The sequence below is a fragment of the Orcinus orca genome, chromosome 3, assembly GCF_937001465.1.
Source record: "Orcinus orca chromosome 3, mOrcOrc1.1, whole genome shotgun sequence".
Lineage (NCBI taxonomy): Eukaryota > Metazoa > Chordata > Mammalia > Artiodactyla > Delphinidae > Orcinus > Orcinus orca.
The window spans coordinates 164982295-165007738 of record NC_064561.1 but is presented as its reverse complement, the minus strand read 5'-3'; the positions used below and the strand labels follow the sequence as shown (position 1 = coordinate 165007738).

General features: G+C 38.5%; 1 protein-coding gene across 1 annotated transcript in view; it reads right to left on the bottom strand.

Moving 5' to 3' along the window:
• Positions 1 to 18805: 18805 nt before the first annotated feature.
• LOC101286389 (cadherin-10) overlaps positions 18806 to 25444 on the bottom strand; it is a 190136-nt gene continuing 183497 nt past the window's right edge. The window contains exons 11-12 of the mRNA XM_004276371.3: positions 22532 to 22783; positions 18806 to 19821 (exon numbers count right to left, since the gene is read on the bottom strand). Of these exons, the coding sequence (XP_004276419.1) occupies positions 19331 to 19821; positions 22532 to 22783 (743 nt within the window). The 3' untranslated portion in view covers positions 18806 to 19330. The remainder of the gene's footprint in view (positions 19822 to 22531; positions 22784 to 25444) is intronic.

The window sequence follows — 25444 nt, the reverse complement described above, 5'->3', positions numbered from 1 at the left end:
GATTACTACAAGCATTTATATGCCAATAAAATGGACAACCTGAAAGAAATGGACAAATTCTTAGAAAAGCACAACATACCAAGACTGCACCAGGAAGAAATAGAAAATATAAACAGACCAATCACAAGCACTGAAATTGAAACTGTGATTAAAAATCTTCCAACAAACAAAAGCCCAGGACCAGATGGCTTCACAGGCAAATTCTATCAAATATTTAGAGAAGAGCTAACACCTATCCTTCTCAAACTCTTCTAAAATACAGCAGACTCCCAAACTCATTCTACAAGGCCACCATCACCCTGATAACAAAACCAGACAAAGATGACACAAAAAAAGAAAACTGCAGGTCCATATCTCTGATGAACTTAGATGGAAGAATCCTCAACAAAATACTAGCAAAAGGAATCCAAAAGCAGATTAGAAGGATCATACAACATCCTCAAGTGGGGTTTATCCCAGGAATGCAAGAATTCTTCAATATATGCAAATCAATAAATGTGATACACCATATTAACAAATTGAAGGTTAAAAACCATATGATAATCTCAATAGATGCAGAAAAAGCTTTAGACAAAATTCAACACCAATTTATGATAAAAACTCTCCAGAAAGTAGGCATAGAGGGAACCTACCTCAATATAATAAAGGCCATATATGACAAACCCACAGCCAACATCGTCCTCAATGGTGAAAAACTGAAACCAATTCCTCTCAGGAAGAAGACAAGGTTGTCCACTCTCACCACTATTATTCAACATAGTTTTGGAAGTTTTAGCCACAGCAATCAGAGAAAAAAAAGAAATAAGTGGGATCCAAACTGGAAAGGAAGAAGTAAAGCTGTCACTGTTTGTACATGATATGATACTATACATAGAGAATCCTAAAGATGCTACCAGAAAACTGCTAGAGCTAATTAATGAATTTGGTAGAGCAGCAGGATACAAAATTAATGCACAGAAATCTCTTACATTCATATACACTAATGATGAAAAATCTGAAAGAAAAATTAAGAAAACACTCTCATTTACCATTGTAATAAAAAGAATAAAATACCTAGGAATGAGACAAAAGACCTGTATGCAGAAAACCATGACACTGATGAAAGAAATTAGAGATGATACAAACAGTTGTAGAGATCTACCATATTCTTGTATTGGAAGAATCAACATTGTGAACATGAGTATACTACCCAAAGCAATCTTTAGATTCAATGCAATCCCTATCAAATTACGAATGGCATTTTTTACAGAACTAGAACAAAAATTTTCACAATTTGTATGGAAACACAAAAGACTCCAAATAGCCAAAGTAATCTTGAGAAAGAAAAACGGAGCTGGAGGAATCAGGCTCTCTGACTTCAGGCTCTATTACAAAACTACAGTAATCAAGACAGTACGGTACTGGCACAAAAACAGAAATATGATCAATGGAACAGGATAGAAAGCCAAGAGATAAACCCATGCACATATGGTTACCTTATCTTTGATAAAGGAGGCAAGAGTATACAAGGGAGAAAAGACAGCCTCTTCAGTAAGAGGTGTTGGGAAAACTGGACAGCTACATATAAAAGAATGAAATTGGAACACTTCCTAACACCGTACACAAAACTAAACTCAAAATGGATTAAAGACCTAAATGTAAGGCCAGACACTACAAAACTCTTAGAAGAAAGCATAGGCAGAACACTCTGACATAAATCACAGCAAGATCCTTTTTGATCCATCTCCTAGAGAAATGGAAATAAAAACAAAAATAAACAAATGGGACCTAATGAAACTTCAAAGCTTTTGTACATCAAAGGAAACCATAAACAAGATGAAAAGACAACCCTCAAAATGGGAGAAAATATTTGCAAATGAAGCAACTGACAAAGGATTATCTCCAAAATATACAAGCAGAACATTGAGCTCAATAACAAAGAAACAAAAACCCAATCCAAAAATGGACAGAAGACCTAAATAGACATTTCTCTAAAGAAGATATACAGATTGCCAACAAACCCATGAAAAGATGCTCAACATCACTAATCATTAGAGAAATGCAAATCAAAACTACGATGCGGTATCACTTCACACTGGTCAGAATGGCCATCATCAAAAAATGTACAAACAATAAATGCTGGAGAGGGTGTGGAGAAAATGGAACCCTCTTGCACTGTTGGTGACAATGTAAATTGATAGTCACTATGGAGAACAGTATGGAGTTTCTTTAAAAAACTAAAAATAGAACTACTGTATGACACAGCAATCCCACTACTGAGCATATACCCTGAGAAAACCATAATTCAGAGTCATGTATCAGAATGTTCATTGCAGCACAATTTACAATAACCAGGAAATGGAAGCAACCTAAGTGTCCATCGACAGACGAATGGATAAAGAAGATGTGGCACATATATACAATGGAATATTACTCTGTCATAAAAAGAAAGAAATTGGGTTATTTGTAGTGAGGTGGATGGACCTAGAGTCTGTCATACAGAGTGAAGTAAGTCAGAAAGAGAAAAACAAATACCATATGCTAACACATATATATTGAATCTAAAAAGAAAAATGGTTCTGATAAGTCTAGGGGCAGGACAGGAATAACAACAGAGATGTAGAAAATGGACTTGAGGACGTGGGGAGGGGGAAGGGTAAGCTGGGGCGAAGTGAGAGAGTGGCATTGACGTATATACACTACCAAATATAAATTAGAAAGCTAGCAGGAAGCAATTGCATAGCACAGGGAGATCAACTCAGTGCTTTGCAACCACCTAGAGGGGTGGGATAAGGAGGGCGGGAGGGAGACACAAGAGGGAGAGGATATGTGGAAATACGTATGCATATAGCTGATTCACTCTGTTACACAGCAGAAACTAACACAACATTGTTAAGCAATTATACTCCAATAAATATGTTTAAAAAAAAAATTAACCCCTCCTATGAGTACATGCCTTATATAACAGCTCCCAGAGTCACAAGTAAATGTATGTTTCTAACTACCCCCTATTTCCCTTGGGATAAGCATTCCCCCTGTTCCCAGGGCCTTCCTCTTGTGCACCCTTAGGTAAGACCCTCTCAGAAGCATATCAAAACCCTGTTCCTTTTAGTTTGAATTGACCAATACTTCCTTAGCCTAGGAACCCAAAGCACTCCACCTATGACCTTAATAAGTGCATGGGCACAGGTCCTGCCCTACTCTCTCTACTTGTAACCTGCCATGAGCCCATGTGGCCCCTCAGGGCATGCTAGTTACTTTTTTCATGACCTATGTATAATGAATTTCTCTATTTCACTTCCTTGGTTGAAGCGTGGCTCACCACCCAATTCCCTAGGGCTTTTAGCAAAGTCACAATTGGCTTTATGAATGGGATGGATTGTAACAGTCTTGCTATAACTGTTAGAAATGCCATTTAGCTGCAAATGGCTTACTGACTGGCTCTCCCAGGTGGGTAATTCTATCTGGAAAAAGTCTACCACATACTAACCTACAGTTGTGCTATTTTTCACTGCATTGTATTGATTCTGTTGAGTTTTACCTTGGCTTCCCTTTCCAAAGTGCAAGCTCTGAAAAAATCACCAGAATCCTCCTGAACCTCAGAGCGTTGATAACTGGAGCTGACTTGAGGTGCTACAGATGTGTTTTCTACCTAGAAATACCCCACAGGAAGGGGAGCAAATTCCCCCAGCAGGTATTAGGCTTTGGGTGTGTTTCCCAACTATAAACATGAACCCAGCTACCGACTCTTAGGAGAGTTGGCTAAGTTTTCACAAGGTCCAGTTGTGTTAGTTAATGGCCAGGAGAGGAAAGCGACAGCCCCCACCCAGGTGTGGTCTACTGTATAAATGTGCCAGGCAGTGACCTTAGAAAGAGGAGGGAGAGGCTCTCCTTCCCAGGCCATTGTGTTTTCAGGCTGCATCAGGACACTGAGCTCTAAACCATGTGGTTGGGACACTGTCATTGGGAAAGTCATGGCCCAGGGCAAAGGCACATGTGGCTGGGGCCCAGGTCCTTCTGATGCTGCATACCTTGCTGCTGTCCCATCTCAAGTCTTCTGATCCCATGAATATCATCTGTCCCACTCTAGGCTTGAGGTGGCACAAGATCAAATGGTTCAATACAAATGTCCAGAACACCTATTACTGTCCCCACTATAATGCCCAAGGAAATTAAACTCCTTACTATGCCCATAGAAATGCCCATAGAAGCAGCCTTGGCACTGCTCAACACCCAGGCATACCAACATACCAAAGCCCCGGTTCTTCACTCTCATGGTCTAGGTCTGAATGATCCTGGTACCATTGCTCTAGCAAAGGCTGACCCCATCTCAGTGAGGTCTATTAGAACACGCTTCAGAGGGAACTGACTACTTGTCCCACCACCAGGGGATGTCAACTGCATATCTTTTAACGGACAATTCATTAGGTCAAATCAGTGGCAGATATAGAGAATTAGAAACTGAAACTCAAAATTTTATCTGTCTTCAGATTCAAAATATTTTAAAAGACTTGATGCAGCAGGAGAGAAAAAAAGTGTGGGGGAGTGCTGACTGACTCTTCATAGTGTTTAATAATAGCTCTGAGCTATTACTCACTGCCCCAGAAATGAGGCAACTAGCTGGTTTTTCCAAGAACTGGAAAACATATAACCTTTTAAAAGACTCCCAGAGCCTGAGACCAAATTCTTAAGAGACACTGGTGATGCCATCCCCCCACCCATGAGGGGCCACACCAGGATCAAGCCAACCAGAATTAAAGCAAAGGCTGCTGCCACCAATAATCCCAATGCTATAACCAAGGCTTCGATGGAGGAGGGAGAGGCCAAACCCAAAAGCACAAGCCCTAAGCATATAGAGGGAAAATCCCTTCCCCTGCTTACTAAGATTTTTATGGCTTGCATGAAGCTCACCCTTCTATTGCAGTTATTACCTCCAAGGCTCAAGGCCAAAGGAAGACACTAGATGAAGCCTGACTCTCCTTGGATTGGTATGGTCCAGTGGATCTTGCACTTCTTTTAAGATAGCAACCCAGATGAACTGGATTTCACCTCCAATGCTGAGGAGGCCCCAACTGACTTTAAATCCAAAGAATTCTTCTTACAGGAAGCCCTCTTTCCAAGTTACAGAGCTTGTAATCATCCACTTTGTGGGGACTTCCTACAGTATTCAATGAGGCCATGGAGAGAATAGACAAGGTGGCCCTCCGTGAAGGAGGCGTTCACCTAGACTTTCAGATTGTATAGTACCAAGGATTGTATAGTACCAACCCACAACCTCAAGGTCAACCCTGGGTGCCAGGCCCCACATCCCACCTTGAAAAGCACCCTTCTCACCTCCTGGTCCTGGAGCCTCCATGCCAGCCCTGTTGGGATTTAATGCCTGGAACAATTCCAAACAGCTGAGTATCTTATACTACATCTCCACCAATTGGGGGTCCCCAGTGAGCTTACATCTTCAGGATCCCTGCTAGAGAGTCCAACCTCAATGGCCCAGAGGCCTTCAGAGGGTCCTGGGACTCCCTCTGCCCTAAACAACCTCTCTAGAACATTACCCTAACAAATGTGCTGCTCCCTGGAGCTTGTCCCACCTTCCAGTGATAATTGCCCATTGACGACTCTGGTGGTCCACTGGGACAAAAGCAAAGATAACCAGAGATTCTTGGTTCTATGAGCACAGGAACGCACGTCACAGTGACTCCAGGCAACCCTTCCAAATTCTTCAAGGGAACTTTCTGCAGCCTATAAGACACAGCAGGTAAAACTATAAAAGGAGTACGAGTTAAGCTAGGTGTGCCTATTAGCACCATGTTTCTAAAACAGTTGCCAGTGTTGGTGGTCCCCTGACTCTCTCTTTTCCTAATATGGGCATGGAGGCCCTTACTCAGCTATACACTAGGTGGAATAAACCCAAATTCCTGGCCTTTTTCGTGGGAGCTGTGAAATGAGAACCTGTCCAACAGCCTTCTCCAGTGAAAACAGTAAATACACCACAGTACTGACTGAAACAAGGTACAGAGGGCCTCCAGCCCATCATTAGAAATATGCTTGACACTGGGGTCATTAGGTCCATGGTCTCACCTATTAATAGCCCCACCTAGCCAGTGTTAAAACTGGCCACCAATGGATGGAAACTAACAATTGACTATCAAAATTTCAATGCACCATTAAGGTTTCCACCATTAAGGCCTCCATTCCCAACGTTATAGAGATGATAGATGATATCCAAAAAGCCTGGCTGCCCATGGGTTATCTGAATGGCACATAACGAGGTAGCAAGATCTAGATTCACTCACACTAACCACTGCCACCCTTGCAATTACATGGATGACACTCTACTAGGGGGATCTCTGAGGATGCAGCCCAAGAAGATTTACAGCTAGAAATACAATATTTACAGCAGAGAGGATGGACCATTGCCCCACATAAGATCCAAGGACCAACCTCTGAAGTCAGCTGAGGGCCTCAAAATTCCTATCGCTGTAAAACCTCAACTTACAATCAAGCCTCCTGTCACATTACGACAGGCCCAGCACATGTTAGTTCTGTTCACATTTTGGAGGCAACACGCTTGTTCATTCTACTTAAGGTTATTTATGCTGTTATGTGCAAATCAGCTTCTTCCCACTGGGGAGCGCCTCAACAGACTTCCTTGCAGCTGGCCCAGCAAACCAGACAGCAGCTCCTTCCTTTAGTCCCTCTACAGCTCAGAATTCCTAGTTGAGTCACTGCAACACCCCGTGGGGTCTCTAGACTCAGCATGGCTCTACCTGGGGTTCTGGGCATGGGGCCTTGGACCAAATGCCTGCCCTAGACAGCAGCCTGGGACATGACACTCACATGTCAAATGTTGGCAGCCTCCTGGGCTCTTTTAGAGACAGAGGAATCATAGGGCTCACAGTCCGAACTACTTCACACAAAAGTCCTTGAGTCAGGGATTCAATCCAGCAGAGTCTTGGCATGGCCTCTGAGGCCTCACTGTTAAAAAGAAACGCGGCACCTTCAGGAAAGGACTAAACTGACGTCAAGGGCCTTTCCCTTGCAGGAAAATGAGGCAGCCCCCATGCTCAGCCTCTTGCCCACTGACACTGAGGTGCAGCTACTGGTACCTCCACTGATGGGCCCTCTAGCAATTTGGGGATCCCCTTGGGACCAACTGCATGGAAAGAGAGTGGGTGTTCTTCCTGAATGGCAGTGCCCATTGTATGTGGTGCAGCCCACTGGAAGGCCGCAGAATTTCATCCTTCTGGCAGCATATCCCTAGACCAGGAGGGCTCTCCTGGCTTGGGTAAGCTGGCAGACATGGTGGCAGCGTCCCTGGCTCTACAACAGGCCATAAAAATGGGACTCCCAAGGGCACACATTTTTACTGGCTCCAGGATCGTAGCAAATGGGCTCGTCCAGTCTGGTCTGGACAAAGGCAAATGGATAATTTCAAGATTCAAAAAAAGCTTCTGTGGGGTGTTTCCATTTGGAAAGAGAGAGCCGACTCACATAGGCTGATTACGGTCACTCGTGTCTCTGTGCACAAATGCCAACAAGCACATTATAACCTTGCGACTCCTTATCCAAATGGCATGCTTGTTCCAAGGCCCCACATGAGCTACCTCCTAGAGTACCACACACAACTATTCTCCAGAGGTGCCATGCACACTAGCAGGGTGGGCCTGTATTACACCCCAGCACAGGGGAGTGACAACACTCACAGATGGAGTGTACAGGTGTGAATTCCCCCTCACCACAGGTCTAGCCAGAGTGGTGGTAAATAGTTGCCCTCTTCGCTCCCAAATAAAACTCTGGAAGGCTCCCAGGTGGGGACATGTGCCCCTAAGTGACAGACCCTATTCAGGAAGGCAAATTAATTTTATCCGACCACTGCTGCCCTCTGCTGGAGCTAGTAGGTATGATACTTACAGAGGACTACTGCTGGCGGCTTTCCCCAGAAATGCTGCGTCTCATCACGCAATCTCCTTCTTATCCAGGTGCGTGCTCATCCCCTTGGGTCCACCAGATAGTGTAGATGCAGATCAAGGGACTCATTTAACCTCCCAAGCTGTTTAGTCATGGGCTCTAGACCATGGACTCTTGTGGAATTTCCACCTAGCTTACAGATCCCAAGTGTCCAGACTTACAGAGAAGCACAGCAGTTTACTCAAAGATATGCTCCTCAAGCTTTTAAACCATAAGTGATCCCCCAAATGGACAGATACTTTACACTAAGCTCTAATACTGCTTAATTCCTGGCCCTCAGCTCTCCAGCTCCCTCACGCCTAAGACCAGTCTTATCCAGGGACTCCCTTGTTGGTACTTAAAGGGAACCCCCATTCCATCGACATTAGAGAGGACATCATTCACATCCACTCACCAGAGAAATGCTCCCTTTACCATTTTGATATTTTGATCATCTCCCCATCTTCCACACACTCGTGGCCCAGTAGAGGATAGATTATACAATATGACCCTCATGTTAGAGAGTCCAAGGGGACAATCCCCAACCAAACTGAGAGACCAGGATTACACAAATTCTACTGACCTAGATGATAACCCAGTACCAACTGTGAAGCTAAGGCCAAATGTGTGTTTTAAATACAACTACATATTTTTTAATTAAAAAGTTCATTCTCTATAAGCAACTCTGTTGATAGAGATCTCCTCACTATCATTACTAACCCTGAGATATAAAGATTTGTTGTTTTATCCTTACCAGGAGTAGGCTTGGGTTAAAAAGCATTAACCTTATAGCTGAGCCAATTGTGTTTCCGAACTCCTTTGTGAAGAAAGAGTAGAAACTTGGGCAATTTTATTTAATCCTCACTTGTATTTCCTCATATGTAAAATGGAGATAATAATAGTATTTACCTTACAGAGTCATTGTGACTATTAAATGTATTAGTATATGTAAGACTTTGAACAAACCCTGGAATATTAGGCACATAAATGTTACTTATAATCAACACCATCATCATCTCTATCATCTTAATCAACACTATTATCATAAATTAGATATAGCCTTACCATGCTGTGTATAAGAACACACATTAAAGTTGTTGCTAATCAGTGATATTTTAGGTACTTATGTTTACTACTTAAAAGATGCATCATTATATCTTAAGTGATTTGGAGAATAACTTTGGTGTTTGTCTTCATTTTTTTTTACTTTTCAATAAAATTGAAAAATTTATACTAATGAAAGTATCTAGGCACAAAATTAATTGTGTTCAATGTTTTGTGTTAATAAAGCATTGAGATATTAGTTTCACAGATAGGGAAATTGAGACATAATATGATTACTTTTAAATAAATTACTCATTTTGACAATGAATAAACAAGTAATTGAATTTTACTTTTTCTATTCTTATCTCAAAAATAAGTTTATAAAAGTGTTCATCGAGTTTGCATATCCTTCCATCCAATCACCTAAACTCTGTCTACCAGGCTATCACTTTTGGGAAGATGATGTAAGAAAGTTTCAAAATATAACTGGCATAATTGTGCATAGCTACTGTCAAGAATTCCTAGGCAGAGACTGTCATCTTAAAAGGTTACTGTGACATTTCTAGAATATGCCTTTTCAAATATGAATGAAACATGTTGCCTTTTTGGTTGAGGGTAAGGAAGGCATGGAACCTGAAATTTTCCACAGTGCCAAAATTAGAAAACAAAGTATTAGAATGCTAAGATTAATCAATCACTCAACAAGTATTTATGTAATACCTACTTAGGTGTCCAATGCATTGCTTGGAACTAGCATTTTATCAGGTTTAAGTGTTTGACCAAATGCAACCTAAAAATTAAGGAGTTGCCTTAATCTAAATTATATAGGTCTGCCAATAGAATGTTCCATATGTTGGTGTTACTAAAGTACCTACACGCTTTTCAATGAATATTTTCTATGCTCAGAGTTATTACAAAGGCAGAGACAAATTCTACGTGTAATAAAATTTAACTCTTTGAAGAAACAAATATGAAAGTTATGTAGTTAAGATGTATACATATATCATCATGTTGTACACGTTAAACTTATACAGTGTTATATATCAAATATATCTCAATAAAGATGGGAAATGATAAATAATAATTTCAAACAAATAACTTTGTAGCGCTAAAGTCCTGCTCTTCTAAAAGAAAAGTAGAATATTCCAGAAGCAGAGTCAATCACTGGCTGCTTTTCACAAAGGTTCATTGACATTAACAACATCATTTAGGAAAGATTTAATTTAAGCTATATTAATAGTGGGGATAATAGAAGTAAATGTAAACTGTAACACAGTGGCATAGATTTTACATATTGATTAAAAAGTCATTTAAAATCCTCTTGACTGTAAAAGGAGAGAGGCAAAGATCATGGAAAGAATCTTAAGAATGCTTCTAAATATTTCACATTGTGCAGGTGGTTTCAGATAAATTTGGGAATGAAGTTGCTGTGCTATCCTTCCTGTGGAGTTGTAAATGTCATGTTCCAAATTCAAGATAATTCCACAGCTGGAAAAGAGCTTTCACATAGTGTCTACCAGATTTCTGTTATGCTCTTATTAATCATTAATTCTTTCCTATATAAATCATTTAATTTAATAAAGAATATTCATTGTGCTACTAACGTATTAATAACTTAAAATAATCCATTTATAATAATAGTAGAAAATAAGGTTAAACAAAGTAACTTTATTTGCCTTTTTTTTGTTTTTGCCCTTACTAATTAGAGTTGTGAAACATGCCTTTTCTCCTCTTTTTTGCTTAGCTGGTTTCCAGATCTTCAAATGACTTAGCTAGCTCAGCACGGGAGTAAGTATTATATTTGTAGCATTAAAGAAATAAAGAGATTTTCAGGGAAATTGGACGCAAAATGTAATACGTATAAAAAAATGTTAGAGTGGATGAAAATAAATTATAGATAGATAGATAGATAGATATAGTTTTGCTGGCTTTCTTTTTTTTGGAACCCATATTTGCTTCTGTTTTTATTTTTTTAATTTTTATTATTTTCTAATTTTGTCTGCGTTGGGTCTTCATTGCTGCACGCAGGCTTTCTCTAGTTGCAGCGAGCGGGAGCTACTGTTTGTCACGGTGCACGGGCTTCTCATTGCAGTGGCTTCTCTTGTTGTAGAGCACAGGCTCTAGGTGCGAGGGCTTCAGTAGTTTTAGCTCACAGGCTCTAGAGCACAGACTCAGTAGTTGTGGCGCACGAGCTTGGTTGCTGCATGGCATGTGGGATCTTCCTGGACCAGGGATCAAACCCCTGTCACCTGCATTGGCAGGTGGATTCTTAACCACTGAGCCAATGAGAAGTCCCTTGTTGTTGTTTTTAACCATCAGTGTACCTTTTGGCTCCAAGAATCTTTGCTCATTCACATCAATTCTCTCAGCTCGTTACCTTTTTTTTTTTTTTTTTTTGTGGGTTCTTGATTCAAGGTTGTCTCTAGAGTCCATGCATAGGTAAATATGCAGGCTGTTCTCTTTGCATATCAATATCTTCATATATTTGGCAATCTCAACAAGTCAGGCTTTTTAAAAGTAATCAAGAAAATACACATGGGGCGGGAGGGAGGGAGACGGAAGAGGGAAGAGATATGGGAACATATGTATATGTATAACTGATTCACTTTGTTATAAAGCAGAAACTAACACATGATTGTAAAGCAATTATACCCCAATAAAGATGTTAAAAAAAAAGAAAGAAAATACACATCAAACTCTTTATACCCAGTAATCACAGCCTGTAAGGAAGAAAACAAGAAAAGAATACAAGAAGGACATCAATTCAAACACTGAACCCCAATGTTCTTGGAATGGAAGAATCAACATTGTGAAAATGACTATACTACCCAAAGCAATCTACAGATTCAATGCATCCTTATCAAACTACCATTGGCATTGTTCACAGAACTAGAACAAAAAATTTCACAGTTTGTATGGAAACACAACAGACTCCAAATAGCCAAATCAATCTTGAGAAAGAAAAACGGAGCTGGAGGAATCAGGCTCCCTGACTTCAGACTATACTACAAAGCTACAGTAATCAAGACAGTATGGTACTGGCACAGAAACAGAAATATAGATCAATGGAACAGGATAGAAAGCCCAGAGATAAACCCATGCAAATATCATTATCTTATCTTTGATAAAGGAGGCAAGAGTACACAATGGAGAAAAGACAGCCTCTTCAGTAAGTGGTGCTGGGAAAACTGGACAGCTATATGTAAAACAATGAAATTAGAACACTCCCTAACACCATACACAAAAATAAACTCAAAATGGATTAAAGACCTAAATATAAGGCCACACACTATAAAACTCTTAGAGGAAAACATAGGCAGAACACTCTATGACATAAATCACAGCAAGATCCTTTTGGACCCACCTCCTAGAGAAATGGAAATAAAAATAAACAAATGGGACCTAATGAAACTTAAAAGCTTTTGAACAGCAAAGGAAAGCATAAACAAGATGAAAAGACAACCCTCAGAATGGGAGAAAATATTTGCAAATGAAGCAATTGATGAAGGATTAATTTACAAGCAGCTCATGCAGTTCAATACCAAGAAAACAACCAACCCAATCCAAAAATGGGCAGAAGACCTGAATAGACATTTCTCCAAAGAAGAAATACAGATGGCCAACAAACACATTAAAGAATGCTCAACATCACTAATCATTAGAGAAATGCAAATCAAAACGACAATGAGGTATCACCTCACAGGGGTCAGAATGGCCATCATGAAAAAAATCTACAAACAGTAAATGCTGGAGAGGGTGTGGTGAAAAGGGAACCCTCCTGCACTCTTGGTGGGAATGTAAATTGATACAGCCACTATGCAGAACAGTATGGAGGTTCCTTAAAAAACCAAAAATAGAACTACCATACAACCCAGCAATCCCATTACTGGGCATATACCCTGAGAAAACCATAATTCAAAAAGAGTCATGTACCACAGTGTTCATTGCAGCTGTATTTACAATAGCCAGGACATGGAAGCAACCTAAGTGTCCATTGACAGATGAATGGATAAAGAAGATGTGGTACATATATACAATGGAATATTGCTCAGCCATAAAAAGAAACAAAATTGATTTATTTGTAATGAGGTGGATGGACCTAGAGTCTGTCATACAGAGTGAAGTAAGTCAGAAAGAGAAAAACAAATACCGTATGCTAACACATATATATGGAATCTAAAAACAAACAAACAAAAAAAGAAATGGTTTTGAAGAACCTAGAGACAGGACAGGAATAAAGACACAGATGTAGAGAATGGACTTGAGGACACGGGGAGGGGGAAGGGTAAGCTGGGCCTAAGTGAGAGAGTGGCATAGAGTAATATATACTACCAAATGTAAAATAGATAGCTAGTGGGAAGCAGTCGCATAGCACAGGGAGATCAGCTCGGTGCTTTGTGACCACCGGGTGGGATAAGGAGGGTGGGAGGGAGATGCAAGAGGGAGGAGGTATGAGGATATATGGATATGTATAGCTGATTCACTTTGTTATAAAGCAGAAACTATCACACCATTGTAAAGCAATTATACTACAATAAAGATGTTTAAAAAAAAAGAACAAAAAGAAAAATAAATATTTAAAACAATAAATAAACCCTCAAAAAAAAAAATTGAACCCTAGTGCCTTTTGGCAAGGAAGCAGGAGCATCTTCCTTGGGGCTCTGGTCTTCTGTTCCCTTTCATCATAATCTCTTTCAAAACTTTCCCCGATCAACTGCCCCTTTATCTGACCTTTTTGCAATATTAAATTCCCATCATGACCCAGACCCCAACCACACCAGAACAGAACCTGAAAAGTTAGTCATTCTCTGACTGTAGTATTTATTTTATGTCAATTCTCACTATTATAATTTTCAACAATTTGTAAATATTCTAAGCACATTTACTATGTAACTTCGTTTAAATCATCGTTTTGACTTTCTCAGATTTGTGTGCCCTTCAGAATATATCTCTAATTTCCTAAAGCAATTAGTCAAAATAATTTTTGGCTAATTAATATTTATCCTTAAAACAATACCCAAGTACTATATCAGTCTGGAAGTAAAATCGTTCCTGGTAAATGGTAAAATAATCACTAAGATACCTCCTATAACTTTGAGTAGTTCACTATCTGAATAAAGGAAGAAGCAGAAATATCATATGCATAATATGTATACATACATATTTAAAATTAAGTATAATATGTGATAAATCCAAAAGTACAATATTTATGAATTCTTCCAATACGTGTTTGTTGAATACCTAAACAGATAGACATGATTCTGTGTATTGGACATCACAATGAAAAAACACAAAATCCATGCTCTCATGAATTTTACATTCTATTTGAGGGAGAGAGAAAATAATCATAGTAAACAAATAAGTCATATAACATGTTAAAACTGTGGTAGTGTTAGGGAGAAAACAAATGCAGTGTAAGAGCAACGGGTTAGTCTAGGGAAATTCTATAAGTAAGGTGGAGAGTGTGGACCGTAATTAAAATAGCATTTTATAGAGAACTTATAAAATAGCATTTTATAAAGAAATAAGGACATGGCTGGAGATAGAAGGAATGGTCAGTATAAACACATGAAGTCAGAGGGGAACAGTAAAGGGTGAGAAGCTGGAGCAGAGTAAATGGGAGAAGAGGTCAAAGCGTTCTGGACAGGCCTTCAGGATATTATAAGGAGTTTGCCTTCTACTCTTGAGTAAAATGAGGAAGTAGAGTTTAGAACCAGGGAGCAATCTGAAAATATTTCTCTGACCTCAGTGCTGATGGTAGAGTATAAGTGGGGCAAGGTGCAAGAGAAAGGCCAGTTAGGAAGTTAATGCTCCTAACAATGGAGAAAACAGGTGTTGATGGTTTGAGTTGGGTAATGGAAATGGTGAGAAGAGGTGAGATTCTGCGTATGTTTTTTTTTGTTGTTTTTTTTTTTCCGGTACGCGGGCCTCTTACTGTTGTGGCTTCTGCCGTTGTGGAGCACAGGCTCAGCGGCCATGGCTCACGGGCCCAGCCGCTCCACGGCATGTGGGATCTTCCCGGACCGGGGCACGAACCCGTGTCCCCTGCATCGGCAGGCGGACTCTCAACCACTGCGCCGCCAGGGAAGCCCTCTGTGTATGTTTTAAAGATGAAATGAATCCAATTGCTTGCATGGGGGATTTGCTAGGAATAGTATGGTCACAACAGTTAAAAAGTCTTGGTGTTGGGCTTCCTTGGTGGCGCAGTGGTTGAGAATCTGCCTGCTAATGCAGGGGACACGGGTTCGAGCCCTGGTCTGGGAGGATCCCACATGCCGCGGAGCAACTAGGCCCGTGAGCCACAACTACTGAGCCTGCGCGTCTGGAGCCTGTGCTCCGCAAAAAGAGAGACGGCGATAGTGAGAGGCCTGCGCACCGCGATGAAGAGTGGCCTCCGCTTGCCACAGCTAGAGAAAGCCCTCGCACAGAAACGAAGACCCAACACAACAAAAATAAATAAATTAATTAATAAAGTCCTACCCCCAACATCGACTTAAAAAAGAAAAAAAAAAAGTCTTGGTGTTGAGCAAAACATTGGAGTAAAAAAGGAAAGACTCGGCTCTCTCCTGCACCCTCAGCAAAAGTAACTAGATGCTTCTATCTTACACTATTTTCAACTTATAGGATGTCCAAGCAGGAGCCCTGTACCCCTCTCTGTGGGTGAAACCTGCACTCTTTCAGAGCAATGGGAAGGTCCAGCAGCCAGGTGCAAAAGGACACCAACAGTCTACTTTATTTCAAGCTTGGGAACAGAGGGCATTTCTAATAGATCTGTAGTAGATTTGTAGTAGATCTGGAGGGGCAGCATGGGAGTCAGGGAGGTTCCCTTTGCAGCCACCAGCAGCTGCAGCTTACTTAGTCCTGCAGCACTGCCCAGGGGTGCCCAACCATGTGCAAGGCCACTGGACAGGGAGCTGCAGCACAGGGTCAGCACTGCCAGCAGGGAGGGGGGTGCAGCTGGTGAAAGCATGGTGAAGCCATTATATATAGATACTTAGGTAGGTGTGTTGATAAATGAACCCAAATATGTAGATATCCCTAAGTCTCAATTCTACACCTTAAGTTTATTTATTTTAGAGTATCCTAAACATCTAATTACTCATAGTTTATGTCTGGAACTCTTGCAGTTGTGTGACAGTATCTACTTAACATATACAGAGAAACCTCAGTCTAAGAGCATTACTTTATCATTATATAAACGTTCTTTGATATTTCATTGAAAATAGAACCAATGAGAATTGATTAACTTAATCACCATTTCTAATGACCGAAGGTTTATAAATCATTTTATTTCCCTTATCTGAATATTTAAAACATAAAAAAGGGGCTTCCCTGGTGGCGCAGTGGTTGAGAGTCCGCCTGCTGACGCAGGGGATACGGGTTCGTGACCCGGGCCGGGAGGATCCCACATGCCACGGAGCGGCTGGGCCCGTGAGCCATGGCCGCTGAGCCTGCGTGTCCGAAGCCTGTGCTCTGCAACGGGAGAGGCCACAACAGGGAGAGGCCCGCGTACCACAAAACAAACAAAGAAAAAAAAAAACATAAAAAAAGGATGGCAGAATAATTTCTTTTCACTGTACTTTAAAAAGTTAGTACAAGTTAGGTATTTTGTTACAAATTCTGAGAGTTTTGGTAATTATTTTGCCTTTTTCCCCCCATTGTCACTAATAGAATAATTACGTACATATATATAAATTATATATGATTTATTATTACATCTCTAGGATCTAGAATATTCTTTGATTTTTATAATAACTGCTCAAAATAATTGATAAATGAATACATGGATGCATAAATGAAAAGTCCATGGTTGTATGATAAAATGAACATGTTACTGAGTGACATTTTTCCCCACTCCACATATAATAGAAATTGTGGACATAGAATAATCTATATATTGGGCCTGCTTTTGGGAGAGTATAATGTAAGGGAAACTTACAGTCTGAGCAGGTCCTTATAGGTGCATTTTTAATTTCAGGATCTCCAAAAAATTAATTATATAACATATCACCTTCATTATCAAAAAATATTAGGATATCTGATACCAAGGACTGTTTCAGTACTCTGAAAAATGATTTCTGTACAATATAGATTTTATATTGCCAAAGAAGCCTGCTAATCAATCTCTTTAAGGAGAATTTTTGGAAACCTGATTTGAATAATGCAAAAGCTCACTGATTCTTTAAATATATAAAAGTTGGATGACAAAATAAATGATAGAGCAAGTTAATGCCAGTCTAAAATTATCTGTATGAGGATAATTGAAAATATTTAAATAAGAATTCCAATTACTGACATCTAATATTAATAAAAATAACTAATGCTGGAAAAATTTTAACTAATTTTTACTCAAATGAATATTATAGTTTTTTTTGTTGTTTGTTTGTTTTTTGCGGTACGCGGGCCTCTGAGTTGTGGCCTCTCCCGTTGCGGAGCACAGGCTCTGGATGCGCAGGCTCAGCGACCATGGCTCACGGGCCCAGCCGCTCCGCGACATGCGGGATCTTCCCGGACCGGGGCACGAGCCCGTGTCCCCTGCATCGGCAGGCGGACTCTCAACCACTGCGCCACCAGGGAAGCCCGAATGTTATAGCTTGAATCATAACTAATGTGAAATGCTCGTGAGATATACCTTCTTTTATCTTTTCCATTTGTTGATGATTTTATTTGAATAAATAAACCTTCTAGCATACTGAGGGTTTTCTCAATCTTTTGGGTGGGTGCATGGGTTCTTGGAATATAGGAAGTTGACCAAGTTAGGTTTTACTGTGGTCTGATGTGTCAGCCTTGTAACGTGACTGTAATTTTAATTAGACCACATGGGTTGTTTTTCTTTCATGACTAGATTACTATGCAAACTTAAATGTCTGTGGTCAGAGGGATATGTGTCTTGCAGCCTGGAAGCTGGGGAACAAAAAGCATTCAAGAAGATTGAAATAATTAATTCTACATTAATGATATGTCAATATTGCCCTCTGACTCACTCCAAGAGCATACCATTTTCACTAATTGGAAAGTACACAAATCTTTGGTATTGTTTACGATAAACTCAGCAGGGAATGTGACTTCCTAGTGTAGGCCCAACAAAGTGCTCCATTTATGAATAAATCATGTTTGGATCTTGAGAAAAGAGGCATCAGTTAGTGGCAGTTGGCTTCCCTGAATATCAGGAACTCTGGATAATTAACTGCCAGTACTTTTTTATTCCTTTCTATTGAAACATTCATTGACAGAAAAACAGACTTTGTTACCAATATGCAATATGTAATGCATTTTGGGAAACATTACATAATTCCATTGCTGTATCTTAATGGAATATTCAGCATTATTACTGTCATTACTAGGCATTTCAAAGTCACCGTGGGAGGTAAGCCTATTTTCCATTAAAAGATTATTTCAGTATGAAATCTGTCTGAACTATTATTGCCCATAAACCTGAATAGCACAAATGCCATACAAAAAAAGAAAACGTTTTATTCTTTCAGATATTATTTTAGTGAATAAAGACAAAATGAAATTACTGCATTGCTGGTGTTTGGGGATATTTAGCATAAGGCTGGTCATGTTTTACATTTGCTTATATGGTAAAGTTTTAGGTGATCTGTAAATGACTATTCCTCTTAATGTGAAGAGTTTTTCACATATCACAGCATAGCAAGACTCATTGGAAAAATAATTCTTCCCTAAATCATATTAATTTGGTTAGAGCTCTCAATAGTAATGATAATGATTTTGTGTTCTTACCTGTATTCAGTGGAATTTTGTACCAAGATATTTAGTCTGTGGAGAAACATTTTCTCCCTAGAGAAAAAAGAACCTAGAGACAAGGTAGTTGTAAAAACTGGTTTATTTTTTTTAAAAAATAAATACAAAAATATAAATATAAAACATTAGCAGATAGAATTTGATGAAATGAAATTGCACAAACGTTTGTATACCAGGTTGCATATCACACCTACTAACACCACATGTACATTTTATTTTTTAATTTAACATACAGAACAGGATATACCTTAAATTTTTTCTTCACCTTTAAGAAACGGAAGCGGCTTGTTTGTGAGGCTGCTTAAGGGAGAACTATCCTGTTCATGTTTCTGAAATTATCTTTTATTTCCTAAGAAGGACAACACTGAATTTCCATAGCTTTGGCTCTTGGAAGTGATTAAATAAAATGTCGTATATATTCCATGAGACATCCTACAGGGAAGAATTAATGTAATTAATGAACAAATTAAAAAGGAAATGGGAAAAAAAATTGTGCTGAGTGGCAGGAAAATTTTCCTGAATATCAAATATTATGAAGTGGAGACGGTGTCGGTAAAGTTACTTCCTCTTGCTTGAGCAGAATATATATCCTAGGTTAAGAGTCTTTGTCACTTTCCCCGCCGCCGTACATTTCCGCCAGCTTATTAAACCGAGGCCCCCATTCTCGGAGGTAATCGTAGTTTTGGTCTCCGTCAGTGGTACCTGATTCTAAAGAACTCAGAGATTCCGCGATGGAATCGTTTCCTTCGTAGGCGTACGTTGCAAGTGAGTCGTAGGGCGGTGCGGTGGGATCCAGATCGTGCTCTTTTAGCCTTTCATTAATGAAATCCCTGACATCCGTGTTATCCGGAGCTGTCGGAGTCCTCCGTGGGATAAATAAAGTTTCCGGAATAATATCTCGCCGCAGCTTTTTTTCTTCGATAGCTGCAGGATTCCTCAGGGTGCCGATATCAAAGGCCTGGGTGTCCTCCTCTCCGCCACCTTCATCGTTATAGCTCACAATGTTGTCTCTGATATCTTCTTTAGACAAGATCAGAGGCTCTTTTTTCCGCTGTCTTTTCAGAGCTGCAAACAGTACTACTATAACTTGAAAAAAGAAAAAAGATGCATTAGAGGTCCATCTGAAACATATTAATAAATAACGAGTGGAAGTACTATAAACGAGTTTGTTATTTAGGTTTTCTGGAACTGGTTAGAATTTAGGGTTAGTTTTGTATTTCCATATTTTTTTTTTTTTTTGCAGGGCTTGTGGGGAGGGGGAGGCGTGAGAAGAGAGGGGAGTGTTGAAGGATTTAGCCAGGATGGTTAGAGTTTAAGAACAGTGGTTCTAATTTACTTTTAAAGCAATGTGAAAGGTTTTTTCAAATACAGTGACTTATTTTATCTATTTTTCTAAGAACTGTTTAAAGATAGTTCCTGATTGTACAGACGTTATTTATACTTTGCATTAAATAGTGACATAAGATGTTGTTTAAAAAATAGACACAAATCAAATTCAGCTTCAAATAAAACAATGAAGAAGGGCAAAATTACGCCCATATTTTTACATCCTTATGCAATATTAAAAAGGCAGCTTTCTTCACAAGATATGGAGTATCCATATCTGTTAAATAGCTTTGTGGATGGACTTACATATTATTTTTCCTTACATTGTTACTAGAAGGCCTTAATTACTGGGAAAAAAAGATCACATTATTTAGACATTATTAGTTTAGAAATTTATGAGGTTTTCCATGGAAATATATATCACTCATGAGATCAAAAAAAAAATTGCTGGATCACATGATGGCAAAGAGTAAATTCAAATTACTACACTGAATTAACTACAAAAATTATGTATGAATTTCAGCTATATGTATCTTAATGAGTATAGATCCACAAGTAGAAATGTGTATCATTCAGACAGGACATTTCCCTACTTCCATGGGAAGGTATCAGTAATAATAATAATATGCTTATTATTTTAGTAATCATAATAATGGTAATAGCATAAAAGATAGGAGAAAGCTAAAATCATTTTCCCTTTGGTTGTATTAGCTTCCCACCCTCATTCTTTATCCCCAAACATTTTGGTCATAATCCTTTAAAAATGATGATTTAGAGAAACAGATGTGAATTCAGTTAGATGAGGAAAGGAAGGGAAAATATCTTACCAGGTACATGTATGAAGAAATATCTATATTTATTTAGCCTCATTAGAACAAACATTTAAAGGATATGGGATTTATTACTGGTCTTGACTGAATGTGTCCCCTAAAAATTCATATGCTAAAGCCTAAATAAATTCCCAATGTGATGGTGTGTGGAAGTGGAGTCTTGGGGAAATAATTAGGTCATGGAGGTGGAAGCCTCATGAATGGGATTAGTGCTCTCTTGACATGACACAGGAGAGAGGATTGCTTTCTGCTCCTTGAGGATACAAGAGAAGACAGCCGTCTGTGAAATAGGAAGTATGCCCTTGCGAAACATGAAATCCACCAGTGCCTTGATCTTGGACTTCCCTGTCTCCAGACTGTGAGAAATAAATTTCTGTGGTTTAAGCTACCAGTCTATGATATTTTGTTACAGCAGCCTGAATGAAGGCAATTATGTTATTATGTAAAGTGGTATTAAGTTATGTTTTCTGTTTTATTAACTCAGAACAGTAAGACTTCTTGCCCTCAAGCTTGTGTGAGAGGGCAGACAAGGGACTTTTTTTTTTTTTTTTTTTTTTTGCTGTACGCGGGCCTCTCACTGTTGTGGCCTCTTCCATTGCGGAGCACAGGCTCCGGACGCGCAGGCTCAGCGGCCATGGCTCACGGGCCCAGCCGATCCGCGGCATGTGGGATCTTCCCGGACCGGGGCAAGAACCCGCGTCCCCTGCATCGGCAGGCAGACTCTCAACCACTGCGCCACCAGGGAAGCCCGGGACTTTTATTAATGCAACAAAAAAGAAAGTTTTAATCCATTGACAACTGTTCTTGACCTTCAAACTGATTAAAAAATAAATAGGCCACCACCAAGAGAAAGAAAATGTTTATTCTTCAAGTTTTTGAGAAAATGTGACCTTTTCTTTTGGCTAAATTCATGATTTGTGCACACACATAAACTTGTGATGTAACGATTTTAAACCTCAGATTGCTTGTGATCAGCTAAAGGATCTTAGCCAGTAAAAAATGTGCTAATAATGAGGATAATGAAACTTACTAAGATTGGCTTCAAAATCCCAGTTCATTTCACTGCTTCTTAAAAAATCAGATACAGTGTTTTTTGATTGGAGTCACAAGAATACTCCCAATAGTTTTAAGATAATGCAACTAGAGAGTAAACAATCTGATTTTTAACTCAAAAGCAGTTAAAAAGCAATTTGTTCTGGGTTATAAAATCAAGTATTGTTTTAGGGACAAGTGAACGAGGTAAAGGGCTATGTTAACATTATATAAGTGAAGAGGTAAGATAGTGAGGCCATTGTCCAGCTGTAATAAGAACCAAAAACAGTGGAAATACTTTAGATTTACTGGAAAACTACGTATAAAGACTGACAGCAAGGTGCCTTGCCTTAGCTCAGCCACTCAGAAATTGTGTAACCTTGGAAAATGTTTAGAACATCTCTTAACTTCCAGTTTCATTATTTAAAAAGGGAAGGTAATGACTCTGTCTGATCAGATAAAATATTTTAATACAAACAACATTCCACTGTTAATTGATGTCTGTCTTAAATTTGGGGGTTAGTTTTAGGGGAAGTATTTTAATAGTAACATTTCCACTTACAAACACTGTGAAGTAAGCCATCTAGGAAATAATCATGGTTTCTTACCCAGCAGAATAATGATGCAGAGGAGAATGGCGACCAAGGCCCCTGTGCTGAGGCCGGCGGGAAGGAGCAGGGCCTCAGCGCTGCAGGACTGCATGTTGCCTTGGCTGTCACATGCGCACACTCTGATGGTGAGTGTGCCAGTGCTGCTCTGAATCGGGTAATCGTTGTCCGATATCACCACAGGCAAGAGATAGGTGCTTATTTCATGTCTACTGAAGCCATTTTTTCTGGTTAAAATTCTGGCAGTATTATCTAAAATAAATTTTAACATATTACAAATGGCTTTGGGGACAATACATTTGTCTCATCCTGATCAACGTGGTTTGACACAAAAACAAAGAGTTGTTTGTGTAAAATACAAAATTGATATCAATTTCCCTATCAAATATATACAAGGCAATTCAAATATAGATAAGATAAATAAGACAGTTTGAAGAATCTAATACCATTATTACTTATTAGATTTTTAACTAATTTTCAGATGCTTTCAAAATGGTGATTTTTTATAAGTGAATCATTTATCAAGACTATAGAGATGGTAGCATATTGTTTATCACAGTTTTCGAAAAACATAAATATTACGCATACCAAAGAAAAAATTATACTAAATGTTTTTTATTTACAAATGTATGTGTGTGCACATACACAAAACACACATTAATCCAATATTCATGAAGAAAAATATGATTGGGTAAATTTTAACTATAGTTGTATTTTTAAAATCAATTAAGCATTCAAAAACCTTCAAGAGTCCCGATGTATGAAGAACAGTCAGCAAGTTACTTAATATTTTTGAACTTTGATTTCCACCAATTAAAATGAATACAGTGTGTAACTTAAAGTATTGGTGGAAGACACTAATGTGGAGTGCCTAACAGACACACAGAAAGAAGTAGGGACTTAATCAAGGCTAGCATCCTCCTACCTAGTATATTGCTACTGATATTTCCTTTATCCAATAACTCACCCAGTATCCTTAAATGTGGGTTGTGCATCTATATAATGATATTGAAAAATAAAATCAATATATACTTGGATGATAATTTCCTATTCTGTTTGTCCAATGTTCTGGGTCTTGTTTAGCCAATCCCATACGGATGCTTAAAATGCCAATGTAGGGAAGGGAGTGAGTTAGGCAATTGCTAAATCAAACCAACAGGATAGCAAAATTTAAGAAAAAGAAAAGAACATGACAATCTTTTTGCAGGTGTAGTGGTTGAACATAAAGTAATCATTTCCTAAATTTTAGCAAGAAGTTAAATCTTAGTATATCAGTTAACTACCACATAATCTAGAATAGTAAATTAGCAAAATAGAAGATGTGCATAAGCAAATTTAAAAAATAAATGTAATCCTGATAATGTTGCAATTCTGACTTTTCTTCCAAGAAGTATTAGGATACAATTCTTCCTTTCTCAAACCTACACTAAAACAAACATTTACATGCATATGGGTATTTTCAGAATCTTCTTGCCTTACTTTTAACTTTTCAAAAATTTCTAAATCTTAATTTTGCCTGCAATAGCTTTGATACATTGAAGAGCCAAAAGAAGTTTTACCTTAAACTAACAATTCTGTTTGAATCATTTTATTAAATATTCAGAAAGTCATCATATAATTATGCTTTTGACCTGTAAGTTAGTGAAAAGTGAGGCATCTTTAACAATGTGATACCAACTGTGGTATCACAGAAGCAGGAAATGTATTTTAAGAAAGATGCAGAATTAAAGATTTTTAAGATGAACATATAGACAAATGCAAGGGTATTTTCTCAAGAAGGTCAACTTTAAGGTGATGTCTATGTCATTGGAATTTCTTTCAAAATTCACCCAATAACAGAAAATAGTGAATTTATGAAAGATTAGATCAAATATTCCATCAGACTTTACTGGTATTCTATTTAGTGTATGTTCAGGTTTGTATTCATATGGCTTCAGTCCTTGCTTTGAGTAACTTATGTAGGATCAGGAACTCTACCCAGTATAGGAAATTGCTACTATTTATCAAAAATTAATTAAGATTAGCCTTGAGTTGTTTCCCCAGTAACTGTGAAGTGCGGTGATAAGATAGTACTATTTCAAGTCTCTATTACTTTTTAAAATTGAGAGGTGGCTTGTTGAGATCTGGGGCTCAGTTTAACAAGAACATAAAACAAATTAAAATACAATTAGAAAGTGGTACAATACAATACAATATTTCAGCTCAGTACTAAGAATGTCCTGTCTAAATTCTATGTTTAGGTTACCAGATTCAGCGAATTAAAGTGATGGGTCCTTTTCTGATATTCAGATATTACATCTGATATTGGGCATTTTGTATTTTATTTGCCAATTCTATGTAAATATTTCTAATCACAATTATTTTAGGTGTCCAGAGGGACAGAAAAGATAGACATTTCAGAAGCTCATTAGTAAATAGATGTTACCAACCGATGCCTCCCTTCAGCTGATTTGTGCAAAGATCATACTATATCAAATATCTCAAGTAGTAGTTGCTCAGTGTAAAACTATCCATTATCTTAAACTGCTTTCTGACATTCTGAAATCCACCTAGATATGCTATAGCAACCTGGCTCTGCCAGTGTACATACACAGGAAGGTATTGTAAATATGCCAATGTAGTTATTAGATTTATTTTAAGAATAATTACATCTATAGTAGCTCTAAAACAAGTATGCCTTTTTACCAAAAACTACCTTATATAATTAGTTTTAACATAAATTTGTTGAAGACAGAAAACTCTGATTACATACTTTTGTTTAGCCTAGAATAATTACCATACATATTTTCCAAAGAATAAAGCTGTTTGACTTTTTGAAAATAGTGACCCATTTTTGTATTTTTCCTCAAAAATATGTTGCTGCTTTTTTTGAGAATGCAAGAAATATGTTTAGTATTTTTGATCACAGAGTCA